Source organism: Ricinus communis, chromosome 6, assembly GCF_019578655.1.
Source record: "Ricinus communis isolate WT05 ecotype wild-type chromosome 6, ASM1957865v1, whole genome shotgun sequence".
In the NCBI taxonomy this organism is placed as follows: domain Eukaryota; kingdom Viridiplantae; phylum Streptophyta; class Magnoliopsida; order Malpighiales; family Euphorbiaceae; genus Ricinus; species Ricinus communis.
In genome coordinates this window covers 18,149,253-18,162,638 of record NC_063261.1, presented here as the reverse complement: position 1 = coordinate 18,162,638, position 13,386 = coordinate 18,149,253, and the positions used below count along the sequence as shown (strand labels likewise).

At 36.5% G+C, this 13,386-nt stretch overlaps 3 protein-coding genes across 3 annotated transcripts; 1 reads left to right on the top strand and 2 right to left on the bottom strand.

Moving 5' to 3' along the window:
• Nucleotides 1-5,368: 5,368 nt before the first annotated feature.
• LOC8266910 lies at nucleotides 5,369-7,723 on the bottom strand. The gene is made up of 2 exons (XM_015721464.2): nucleotides 7,268-7,723; nucleotides 5,369-5,698 (listed from the first exon to the last, which is right to left on the bottom strand). Exons 1-2 carry the CDS (start codon nucleotides 7,721-7,723, stop codon nucleotides 5,369-5,371), a joined length of 786 nt encoding a protein of 261 aa, XP_015576950.2.
• Nucleotides 7,724-7,944: 221 nt separating this feature from the next.
• LOC8266909 (fructose-1,6-bisphosphatase, chloroplastic-like) lies at nucleotides 7,945-10,600 on the top strand. The gene is made up of 4 exons (XM_048375322.1): nucleotides 7,945-7,986; nucleotides 8,137-8,247; nucleotides 8,817-8,902; nucleotides 9,061-10,600. Exons 1-4 carry the CDS (start codon nucleotides 7,945-7,947, stop codon nucleotides 9,653-9,655), a joined length of 834 nt encoding a protein of 277 aa, XP_048231279.1. The 3' UTR covers nucleotides 9,656-10,600.
• Nucleotides 10,601-11,672: 1,072 nt separating this feature from the next.
• Nucleotides 11,673-12,161, bottom strand: LOC8266908 (dnaJ homolog subfamily B member 14). Its single transcript, XM_002522650.1, has one exon. It carries the CDS (start codon nucleotides 12,159-12,161, stop codon nucleotides 11,673-11,675), a length of 489 nt encoding a protein of 162 aa, XP_002522696.1.
• Nucleotides 12,162-13,386: the final 1,225 nt, after the last annotated feature.

Sequence of the window (13,386 nt, the reverse complement as noted above, 5' to 3'; positions counted from 1 at the left end):
TAGTTGCCTCTTTAAAGTCCCTTTGATTTTTGCATCTAATTCATGTGTAGTGGTGGAGACTTGATTCATTAGCAAGCTCATGGTAATAACATGCTATGTTTTGATTCTGAGAGTAAATGCACCCTAAGCACTTTGAGAGTATTGAGTGAAACCATGTGAGGGTGTTAAGTCTTGTTGCTTTGATTTTGATAAATTATTGAGATACCTGTTCTTTTTACAAAATTTATCCTATGAGTGCTAATCTCTTGATTATTATTATTATTCAGCTCATTAATGTATGTTTAACTTATTTAGTATTTGAGGAGATTAAAAGAGATGAAAGGAAAGTTAAAAGGAGAATTGGTATGTTGAATTGAGGTATGCTTGAGGACAAGCATAAATTAGGTGTGGGGGAATTTGATAGGTCATAAATAGTTATATTTATTGTGTTTAATTCCCTTGCGATTTGGTTGAATAATGTACCTAATTATGAAAATTTTGTTTATTCTGACTTAGGTGATAAAATATCAAGGATGGAGCAAAATTCAGCCTAAAGACATGTTTTAAGTCATCATTTGTCAAAAACCAAGTCTTTTGGAGGAGGTGCAGAAATCTGCACAGAAGATCACTGTCGACAAGGCGTGACCACGCCTTACAGTCCATGAGCTCCGTAGAATTCTGTGCAGAAGATTACTGTCAACAAGGCGTGACCACGCCTTGCGTCCCATGAGCTGCTAAAAGATGTGAAAGAGAGCTTTGAAATTTTCAAAGATTAATTTGTGGTGGACCTATCCCTAGTTAATTTCCTTTTATTTTTGGAAGTGTTAGATTAATAGAACTTTCTTCCATGTATTTAGGGTTTTAATTTATTTAGATCACTCTTAATCTTATCCTTGATAAGATTAAATAGGAAGCATATTTCTTTTTTATAAGGATTCTACTATTAGGGTTTAGCGTTTTACTTCCTATATAAGGACGGCTAGATACTTTGAGCTTATCATTCATATTCTTATCCTTCTCCTATTCTCTACAATTCTTGTGAATTCTTACTCCACCATGAGTGGCTAAGTTTTTTAGTTTTTAATTCAAGAGTGAATAAATTCCAATTGTGATTTTGTGAGGCTTTGTGCTTAACAGAATTCCTCTTTAATTCAAGTATTCTTTATTTCTTGTTCTTATTATTTATGAATTATTGATATTGATTGAACTGACGACTCAACTTTGATATTGATTTTTCTATTACTAAACTTTAAGTTTGTTATCCGTAATTGTCATGAACGATTGACACAAGTAGCAAGGAGTTGGCTTATGTGTGTGTGATTGCGGCTTATTCGAATTAGATAGCTTGCATGATAGGCTCTAGGGAAATAAAGGAACATGGTTATTTTAATTACAGTTATCTCAATTAAATTAATGTTGGTTTAGTCATTCTTATTGTTCTTAATCCTATCATTAAGTTGATATGGAACGCTATCGTGCCCAGTTGACTAATGGTGAGTTTTGATTTGGATGTTGGGTTTGAGTCAATTATACTAGGAGAATTAAACTTATTACGACTTTTTCGAGTAAGTAGACTAAGTACTTGAATATAAAAATTGATATTTTAGCCTATGATCATGATTACAATTGGATGGAATTAGCACTTTTGAATTAGAAATTTGTTAAGATTGATTTTTATTTACTTTAATATTCAGCTTTCATTATTTTCTGCTTATTTATAATTTTGATTCAAACATTCAAAACCCCCTTTTTTATTTTACTTTGAGAAGCTATCCACATAAGTTCCCTTGGGATTCGACCTGGTTTCACTATTTCTACAAGTTAATTTAGGAAAATCAGTAATTTATTTTGAAGGTCTTCGACAATCCGTTCAATTCTTCCTTTCGCAAATGCCATTTTGTTGAGGCGTGTATGCTGCAGTTAGTTGCCTCTTTATTCCTTGCTCATCACAAAAAACAACAAATTCTTCTAAATTGTACTCTCCACCACGATCATTACGCAACACCTTGATTGGAGTCCCTGCTTCTTTTTCAACTAAAGCATTGAAACTTTTAAAAACTGTGAGAGCTTCAGATTTTTCATGCAAATAATAAACCCATGTTTTTCTACTAAAATCATCAATGAATGATATAAAATATCGTTTATCTCCATTTGACATCGGAGTGATGGGTCCACACAAGTCTGAACGCACAAGCCCTAATGCCTTCCTCGCCCTCCATGATTTTCCTTTTTGAAATGGTTCTCGATGTTGTTTGCTGATGACACATTCTTCACATACTTGAGAAGAAATTCGGATTTGTGGGAGACCTATCACCATATTATTTTGCTGCAGTGTTTTTAATCCCCTAAAATTTAAATGCCCATACTGAAAATGCCAAAGCCAGCTTCCATCTTTCAACCTTGCAGAGAAACATGAGTTGGTGATGGTGTGAAGATATAATGGAAACATACTGTTAGATGTCATATTAACTTGGGCAATTAATCCCAATCTCTCATCTTGAATTTTACAAACTCCATCTTTAATGGAAATCTCATATCCCTTTTCTTGTAGCTGTCCAATACTCAACAAATTTGTTCTCAAATCTGGAACAAAAAGAACATTAGATATAGTCTGAACAACATTGCTTTTGGTTTGACTTGTTACCTCTGCTTTCCCTATCACAGAGACTCTTGAATCATCGCCAAACTTCATATTGTCATGAAAAGACTCGTCTAACACCACTCATATGGTTGCTGCAACCTGTGTCCAGGTACCATAAATTTTTCTGTGTTTCTTCTTTGACATGACAAACCATCAGCAAAGACACTTCTTCTTCATTCTCTGCAAAGTTAGTTCTTTCTCCATTTTCTTTATTCAAATTAACTCGACATTTTGATTGATAATGGCCATACCTATGACATCGAAAACACTCAACATCAGACTTGTCTGCTGACTTTGCTCTGAAAGATGTAGAGTGATGGCTTTTACGTCCTCTTCCTCTCCTTTGGGAAAGAAACTCATGCTACGGATAATGATTTTGGTAGCCAGGATCATTGTTTCCTCTTCCTCCGCCTCTGCCTCTACCATTCCTCTACCACGACCTCCTCTAGTTATGGAATCATTTTCTGTAGAAGCCTTGAATGCATGTTCCTCCTTCTCTTGCTGGAAAATTTTTCTCTCATGAATCAGCAAAGAACTTTACAGCTCATCAATTGAAAGCTCTTCGATGACATGAGCTTCCTCAATGGAACAAACTACAAAATTGAATTTTGGAGTCATGGAGCGTAGAATCTTCTCAACCACAGCAACATCATCTGTTCTGTCACCATGAATTCGCATCTTGTTGACAATAGCCATTGTACGAGGAAAATAATCGGTTACTGACTCACTCAATTTCATTCGTAGTGTTTCAAACTCTAAACGAAGTGCTTGAAGCTGCTGCCTCTTTGCCCTTGCAGAACCTTGATATTTTTTCTTCATGGAATCCCAAATATGCTTGGACGTGTCTTTGCAAAGGATGGTTTCCAAGATTGAATGATCAATGGCTTGAAAAAGATAATTTTTCGCCTTTAAATCTTTCAAGTGCAGCCCTTCTATTTTTTTTTTCTGAGCCTTTGTCACAGCTGTGCCATTCGCTGGTTCCTCAATTTCCTCATAAACAACCTGCCAATACTCCTTGGACCCCAAGAAATTCTCCATCAACATACTCCAGTGATCGTAGTGTCGCGAGGAATGGATGGTTGAACAAAGTTGTCGGTGGCCATTACTTTGTTTGTTGTTGTTGCTACAAAAATAAGGTTTTAAACCTAGCTCTCATACTACTGTCAGAATAAATAGCAAGAGAAAGAAAAAATAATTTACTGTTAATAGGAATTGCAGAAACTTGTTTTATCTAGTAAGGCTAATATATTAACATCATTTTATTGACTAAACATAAGCCCTTTTATAGGCTAAACCATAACAGATTTTAGAGAGATATTAGGACTCAACTAATCCACTAGCAACTATCTCCCTAATTATATGTAAGCATAATAACATATCTGATTTGCTCTTAAAGACTAGGACACCAGCTAACAAACTAACTAAAAATCATGCAACATGTTCGGCATTTTTTAATGTGATTCTGTAAGTTCCATAGCAATAGATCCTTGTGCAATGCAGCCTACATATATATGAGAGATTCAGCACATAATTGATTGGGAAAAAACATTATTTCAGTAAGAAATGAAGAGGTTTAGTCTCTTTAAAAGGTAAATGAGACATGGAAAGTTAATTAAGTAAAAGAAGAGGAACTACAATGTTTGAAACTGTGTGCATATTAGAATCAGATACTCAAGTATAATTATATGTCTAATCTAATTATTAACTCTTCAAAATCTCAAAATTGGTAAATGATGGCTATTTGTTTTATCTTGGTGACAGAAAGACGAAGAAAACCAACTGGTATACATGGAAATCAAGAATGCATTCTCCACTTCGACCCTTGAGATTACATGGCTAGAAATCCATGTGAGGTAAGAGGGTCATCAAGATCACTATGTACAACCTGATGGGATTTTTAAAGCAAAAGCATTGTGGCTCATGATTTTAGCACACATGATTGCCATGATGTAGATACCATGTGTGAAACAGACATTAGACAATGATTTTTCAAATTCTAAATTAATTATTAAACAAAACCTTCCATGAAAAATTACAAAAGCAGTTATCTTTATAAAATGTAAGTACTCCTACTACTGAATTTCTGCAGGAATTCAGAATTTACAATATAAAGCATCTTGGAACTCTGTTCAAAAACATGCATGATGATTATTTGCAGAATTGAAAGCAGTAACTTCAACAGCGGAGACAAGCAATTTTTACCCTGTATGTCCTTGATGGAGACAACCAGACATTAAGCAACAACTAGTCCCAATAGTATCGAGCAAATCCTTCTCTGCATCTTCTGTATTCTACGTAGATAGCACTGCATGGTAATTGGTAGGCCCTTCACTCGGAAATCCAAATACTTCATCTGACATCTTAAAAAGCTCAAATAAGGGATTACAACTTAGAGATCTTAAGGGGATCATCCTTAGAATTCTCATCTGTAGCCTACTATTTTTTTTTTAATGTACTTTACGAAGTGTACTGTAAACTATGTATTGAGTACATGAATCTGACAACAAAAAGAATCTTGCAACATTAATGATACTGATCAATCGTCACTGCAATATCAAACATTCAATGGTATAAATGCTTAATTCGAGTAGTATTAGTCAATTGTACAGCTAACAATTTAATAATCCTTGCAACATCAAGCACTACAAGAAGATCAACACCATGTGTCAAAAATACAACTGAATATTCTCATTGATGTGTCAAAAATATTACATATCTGGTTTTTGTATATCAGAACTACAAAACATACTAAAGTCTAATATGATTATAGCCTTCATTAACCGCCACTGTGTGAACACCACCTTCAGCAACTAATTTACGAATGCGATCAAATTCCATAAAGAACTCTGTCATTGTGAAAGCAGGCTTCTTTGGTGGCTCAGACGGCATGCGTGGTCCCATGGGGTGTCTCGGACGCTTCATGAAAGACTGCTGCTGCTCCTCTCTCTGTCGCTTGTTGCAAGTCTGATGATGACAGCTCTGAGCCTGATTCTGACGCTGATGCTGAACTTGAAGAAGATGATCAAACTCTTTGCCGGAAATCGGATTCTTCAGAATATTATAGGAGGTAAGGAGTCTCTGGAAATTGGAATGGGCATTGGGATTACAAAGTGCTTTACCAGTTGAAGTTAGACAAGGAACGGTAGCTCATGATCATAGATCAAGACGAATTACCGGTACTTCCTAAAATAAAGATACATCAAAATAACCTGATATGAATCTATGTCAACTTTTCATGGCTGCATTTTAATTAAGATCCTATGCTCTACACATTCAGCATTTTTTAATGTGATTCTGTAAGTTCCGTAGCAATAGATCCTTGTCGCAATGCAGCATACATATATATGAGAGATTCAGCATAGAATTGATTGGGGAAAAACATTATTTCAGCAAGAAATGAAGAGGTTTAGTGTCTTTAAAGGGTATATGAGACATGGAAAATTAATTAAGTAAAAGGAGAGGAACTACAATGTTCGAAACTGTGTGCATATTAGAATCAGATACTCAAGTATAATTGTATGCCTAATCTAATTATTAACTCTTCAAAATCTCAAAATTGGTAAATGATGGCTATTTGTTTTATCTTGGTGACAGAGAGACGAAGAAAACCAACTGGTATACATGGAAATCAAGACTGGATTCTCCACTTCGACCCTTGAGATTACATGGCTAGAAATCCATGTGAGGTAAGAGGGTCATCAACATCACTATGTACAACCTGATGGGATTTTTAAAGCAAAACTATTGTGGCTCATGATTTTAGCACACATGATTGCCATGATTTAGATACCATGTGTAGAACAGACACTAGACAATGATTTTTCAAATTCTAAATTGATTATTAAACAAAACCTTCCATGAAAAATTACAAAAGAAGTTATCTTTATAAAATGTAAGTACTCGTACCACTGAATTTCTGCAGGAACTCAGAATTTACAGTATAAAGCATCTTGGAACTCTGTTCAAAGACATGCATGATGATTATTTGCAGAATTAAAAGCTGTAACTTCAACAGCACAGACAAGCAATTTTTGCCCTGTATGTCCTTGATGGAGACAGCCAGACATTAAGCAACAACTAGTTCCCGTAGAATCGAGCAAATCTTTCTCTGCATCTTTTGGGTTCCCCGTAGATAGCACTGAGTAGGCTCTTGACTTGGAAATCCAAATACTTCTTCAGACATCTTAAAAAACTCAAATAAGGCATTACAACTTAGAGATCTTAAGGGGATCATCTTAGAATTCTCATCTGTAGCAGTACTACAATATCTTATGTTCCATGGAGTGAAGACTAGAGATCAGGAAAATTTTTTTTAATATTCTTTACGAAGTATACTGTAAACTATATATTGAGTACATAAAATCTGACAACAAAAAGAATCTTGCAACATTAATGATACTGATCAATCGTCACTGCAATATCAAACATTCAATTTTATAAATGCTTAATTCGAATAGTATTAGTCAATTGTACAGCTAACAATTTAATAAACCTTGCAACAACAAGCACTACAAGAAGATCAATGCCATGTGTCAAAAATACAACTGAATATTCTCATTGATGTGTCAAAAATATTACATATCTGGTTTTTGTATATCAGAACTACAAAACATACTAAAGTCTAATATGATTATAGCCTTCATTAACCGCCACTTTGTGAACACCACCTTCAGCAACTAATTTACGAATGCGATCAAATTCCATAAAGAACTCTGTCATTGTGAAAGCAGGCTTCTTTGGTGGCTCAGACGGCGTGCGTGGTCCCATGGGGTGTCTCGAACGCTTCATGGAAGACTGCTGCTGCTCATCTCTCTGTCGCTTGTTGCAAGTCTGATGATGACAGCTCTGAGCTTGATTCTGACGCTGATGCTGAACTTGAAGAAGATGATCAAACTCTTTGCGGGAAATCGGATTCTTCAGAATATTGTAGGAGGTAAGGAGTCTCTGGAAATTGGAATGGGCATTGGGATTACGAGGGTTCTTATCAGGATGTAACCTCAACGCCATCCTCTTAAAAGCCTTGGAGATTTCTTCGTCTGTCAGGTTAGGGCCTGCAGTAGATGCTAGGCCTAACACACTATAATGATTCCCCAACACAGCCATTGTCGACTGAATGTAGCGATCCTAAGAAGAAGAGAAGCTAGGGTTTTGAAGACAGACAGGAGAAATCTTCAAAAAGGAAATTAGTTTTTGTTTTAGAGTAGGTTTTGTCAGAGTGTGTTGGTTATTTATAGAAATTCTAATCAGTTAGTAAGTTAGCGTACAGTTAAATACGCGTTTAACCCTCTTAATAATAATTTAGAAAATAGGAAATTACTGACGTAATGGACCAAAGCTATTGGGTTTCGTTAGAATTCTCATTTATGGTAACTAACTAATTAGCTTTCCATGTTTCATACGATAGTCATACAACTTCTCCACCTCCTTGCCAACCTTCACCGTTCTTCTCCAAAGCCAGCCGGAGTCCTAGGCCTTTATGATGCCCCAAAAACTCTACTTTTTGATATTATTTGCAGTTACCCGTATTGCCCACAAGGATGTCTCGTTTTTTTACACAACAGGCCCCAAAAACTCAACTTTACACAAATGATTACAGAGCTGAGTTCCAGTTTACAGAACATGAACAAGTCAGCAGTGGAGCATAGGTGACTGAGCTGTAACTCTTTGCATCCTGAGTTCCCCATAACCCTCACAGCTCTACAAAGATAATCCGTAGCTATAACAAAAATGAGGGGAGACACAGGATTTCCCTGTCTCAAATCTTCCCCACCAGGAAAAAACCCATCAATGAGCCACTGATCATCGGAGAACGTCCAGGAGTTTTAAAAAACACCATTAACAATCCAATGAAGTGGGCAAGAAAGTGGAGTCCCTTAAGCATTTCTTCAATGACATCCCAATCCAATGAGTTGTAGGCATATCTTAAGAGAGCAGTAACGGGGTCCATAGGTTGAGGATTTTAAAGTATACCTTTCAATGCTACAACCAAATTTATTTGATTATATGAAAAATCAAGCATTAAAACAGAATGGAATAGTTCTTTAACTGATGTAAGGACTAGTAATTGGCTGAGGTGGTTTGCTGGCTTTGGAAAGTGGTAGTATAAGAGGGAACGGTGGGGTTTGGCAGCTCAGGAAGGTGAATTGGCACTTCATGAGATTTGGGAACTTCACGCTTTGCAAATCTGGCAATTCAGGTTTATTTAATACAGTTAGGAATTCTGGTTGAGGCAGCTCGACCTTATGTAACGGTGGCAGCTCAAGATAATTCAGGTTTAGTCAGGTATGTTAGGCAATGTCGTGATTTTAGCACAGATGGTATGATAATTTGGAAACCAGTGACTTGAACCAGGCGCGAAATGAGTAAAAATTAAGTTCTTTTTTTTTATTATGTTGAAATGAATTCTTGGTCTTACAGCACCTTCCACTCTCTTTAACCAGCATATTAAAAAGATTGAAAAAAGGAAATGAAGTTTTTAATTGGTTAATCTGTCTCGTTTTGCAGAATGAAATCATCTTTGCTTCTCTTAGAAATTCTGGAAAAGTGGCTGTCATGGCCTCAGAAGAAGATGATGCTCCAATATGGATAAATGATGATGGTCCTTTTGTGGTGGTAACAGATCCCCTTGATGGTTCTCGTAATATTGATGCATCTATTCCTACAGGAACAAGTTTTGGGGTATATAAACGCCTTGTGGAACTGGATCATCTACCTCAGGACGAGAAGGCTATGCTAAATTCTCTGCAGAGTGGAGCTAAGCTTGTAGCTGCTGGTTATGTGCTATATTCATTGGCCATAATACTCTGCTCCACCTTTGGTTCTGGAACACATGCATTTACACTGGATTATTCAACAGGAGATTTTATTCTCACCCACCCAGGCATTAAGATTAATCCTCGAGGTAATTTTCCAGGTTTTCGTTTTCTTTATCATTTCCATGGTACAATTGGTGACTTCTGCCATAATGTCATGGTATTGTTGTCTACTAATTGGGGTGGAAAAAGTGACAGGAGGGCAAATGCACTTTGTATCTAATCCACATTATGGGATTCTGTCTCTTCAAAAAAAAAAACATCATAGCATTATGTACTATAAAAATACTGGGTATTTAGAATTTTTCATGGCAGTACAGGCAAGTCTTCATTCCCCATAGGACCACCTGCTAGAGTCATTTATGTTACCCAGGTTGTGGCTTCTATTTCTGAGTCCGCGGCTTAGTATTTACGACAACCATTATTTGTAACATTGGTTACTTTGCTTGTTAGAACACATAAGAGTGAAGTTGATAATGTTAAAGAAGAAATACTAAGATCCCATCTTTGACTTCTAATACTTTATCGACACTGTTAGACAAGGAAAAGGCAGATACCCTAAAAAGTACTCTGCCCGCTATATATGTTCACTTGTAGCTGATTTTCATCGAACATTGATGTATGGTGGAGTCGCGATGAACCCAAGGGACCACCTTCGTCTGGTGTAGGAGGCAAATCCTCTTAGTTTTCTTGCAGAGCAAGCTGAGGGCAGAGGTTCTGATGGGAAGCATAGGATTCTCCCAATGCAACCTGTTAAGTTACATCAGAGACTTCCTCTATTTCTAGGAAGTCCGGAGGATATGGAAGAGCTAGAGAGTTATGGAGATGTTCAACAGAAAGTAAATCCTGGTTATGAAGTTTGATGCTATCAGTGATCCCAAATTACAGAGGAATTATGATTGGACGTATAACACTCACCTTCCATATTTCATTGGCAGTCAAGTGCGGCATGAAGAGTTCTGTCATGAAAGGCTGGAAGATGATGTGGGATGTCTTGCTCCTTTGTGCCTTTACTCATAATATCATGTAAAAAAAATGATTCTTCCGAATGTGACATGAGTACCTCCCCGATCTAGCGATTCAATCCCTGTAAACATGTTCTCCTTGTTGATAATATCATTTCCAAAATATCAGTTACAGTACCAGCAAAATCATGTTTTCATTGCTATATTCTAATGTTTCTAGTGATATGGCAAATATAGACCAAAACCATGTCAAAACATATACCATAATGTATAGCACATATACGTACAAGAATTATGAGGTCAGGAATGTTGAATGTCTATGAAAACAACAAGAAATGAATGCTAATACAAATTGTGCAGGGATGCCCATGTCATGCTCAAAATAACTAGATCATATAGCATACAACTGAAAGCAAACATTATGTGTAGCTGAATTTTTCTTTAAAAGAAAAGTTTAAAGTAGAAGATACAAAGTTTAAAATAGAATTATTATAATGAGAATCGGACACCAAAGAAGAAACCCTCACACTGAAGTCTCAGTTACCATTATAATGATACTGATTCAATGGCCACAGATGAAGTCACTGCAACATCAAACATTGATGGTATAATTTGAGGACTGCTACTTATCCATTTGTACATTGAATGTTGCAACATCAAGCACTATCACAAGATCAATATATAACTCTGATAGAATTATCTCATTCACGTGTCAAAATATTACATATCTCGTTTCTGTAAATTTTCAAGTCAGTACATGAGTCTGTATCTACTTGTCATGGCTGCTTGTTAAATAAAGAAGCTTCACACCATATAAAGCAATAACTCTCCAGGTTGGGGATTTTACTTTATCTTTGTTTTTCGTCCAGTGACCCAAAGAGCTTTATGAATTTGTCAAATATTAGCATACATTAACATGCTAATTTAAACATCTGGATCAATTAACAAAGTGACAGAATAACTAAGTGACAGCTGACAACCACATGTACACACATGTACAATCAGATTCCTATTCGAACAGAAACAGGGTGAGTCCTGACATGAGAAATATAGAAAATGAGTTAATTAGGCATAAAAACTGCCGAAGGACTTGAAAACGGACGAGACAATCCATGCAGAAAACAAAACTGGAGAAAACAGAAACGCAGAGTAAACCTCAGAACCAACCTAAAAGCAAGAGGTGCAAACATAATACGTAACTATAATTGAATTTTCTCATTGATGTATAAAAAATATTACATATCTGGTTTCTATATATCAGAACTACAAAACATACTAAAGTCTAATATGATTATACCCTTCATTAACCGCCACTTTGTGAACGCCACCTTCAGCAACTAATTTACGAATGCGATCAAATTCCATAAAGAACTCTGTCATTGTGAAAGCAGGCTTCTTTGGTGGCTCAGACGGCATGCGTGGTCCCATGGGGTGTCTCTGACGCTTCATGGAAGACTGCTGCTGCTCCTCTCTCTGTCGCTTGTTGCAAGTCTGATGATGACAGCTCCGAGCCTGATTCTGACGCTGATGCTGAACTTGAAGAAGATGATCAAACTCTTTGCGGGAAATCGGATTCTTCAGAATATTATAGGAGGTAAGGAGTCTCTGGAAATTGGAATGGGCATTGGGATTACGAGGGTTCTTATCAGGATGTAACTTCAACGCCATCCTCTTAAAAGCCTTGGAGATTTCTTCATCTGTCAGGTTAGGGCCTGCAGCAGATGCTAGGCCTAACACACTATAATGATTCACCAACAAAGCCATTATCGACTGAATGCAGCGATCCTAAGAAGAAGAGAAGCTAGGTTTTTGAAGATAGAAAGGAAATATCTTCAAAAAGGAAATTAGTTCTTGTTTTGGAGTAGGTTTTGTCAGAGTGTGTTGGTTATTTATAGAAACTGGTAGCATTAATTCTAATCAGTTAGTAAGTTAGCGTACAGTTAAACCCAAAGCTATTGGGTTTGGTTAGAATTCTCATTTATGGTAACTACCTAATTAACTTTCCATGTTTCATACGATAGTCATACAACTTCTCCACCTCCTTGCCAACCTTCAACGTTCTTATCCAAAGCCAGCCGGAGTCCTAGGCCTTTATGATGCCCCAAAGACACTACTTTTCGATATTATTTGCAGTTACCCGTACTGCCCACAAGGATGTCTTGTTTTTTACACAACAGGCCCCAAAAACTCAACTTTACACAAATGATTACAGAGCTGAGTTCCAGTTTACAGAACATGAACAAGTCAGCAGTGGAGCATAGGTGAGTGAGCTGTCACTTTTTGCACCCTGAGTTCCCCTTATCCCTCACAGCTCTACAAAGATAGTCCCTAGCAATAACAAAAATGAGGGGAGACACAGGATTTCCCTGTCTCAAATCTTCCCCACCAGGAAAAAGACCCATCAATGAGCCAGTGATCATCAGAGAATGTCCAGGAGCATATTTTAAATAAATGAACCAATTGATCTTTTACAGTTAGAGCAACCAAGTAATAGCTGAAGACCACATTTATATTCAGATTCTTTGATGTTCGCAGTGGCATGTTTTAAACAAGCGCAAACTGATAATTCTAGATATAGATAACAGCCGCATCTAAACACAATTCTGGTATATTCATAATGTACCATTCTAGTTTTCCAAGGAACAAAGCTTAAATTCTGTAACTGATATGAACAGTACAAGCATTGGCATACAGGCAGTTGGTTGATACAAGAAAATCTAATGCATCTTTTAATGGTCCAATATTTTGCATTCATCGTTCATATTAATAGGAGACCATTAATTTGTAAATGCAAGAGGCCTCAATATATGTTATTTTCTCTAGTCACCGTTAGAGGTGGCAAATTCCAACCTTACCTTTTATCCATCCTATTCCACCCTTATTAATATGGGTATGGATAATATATAAAAATTAAATGGGTTGTAACAGGGCAGTCAGAAAATGACCTTGTCAATATATATATGTAAATATTGGTATAGTAGAGGTGCAA

Coding starts and splice junctions, on each gene's coding strand:
- LOC8266910 (XM_015721464.2), bottom strand. CDS start 7,723: ATGGCTGTGTTGGGGAATCATTATAGTGTGTTAGGCCTAGCATCTACT. Junction 5,699..7,267: donor GTGGTGTTCACAAAGTGGCG/GTTAATGAAGGC, acceptor TCCAATTTCCAG/AGACTCCTTACCTCCTATAA.
- LOC8266909 (XM_048375322.1), top strand. CDS start 7,945: ATGGACCAAAGCTATTGGGTTTCGTTAGAATTCTCATTTATG. Junction 7,987..8,136: donor CGTTAGAATTCTCATTTATG/GTAACTAACTAA, acceptor TATTATTTGCAG/TTACCCGTATTGCCCACAAG. Junction 8,903..9,060: donor GATAATTCAGGTTTAGTCAG/GTATGTTAGGCA, acceptor CTCTTTAACCAG/CATATTAAAAAGATTGAAAA.
- LOC8266908 (XM_002522650.1), bottom strand. CDS start 12,161: ATGGCTTTGTTGGTGAATCATTATAGTGTGTTAGGCCTAGCATCTGCT.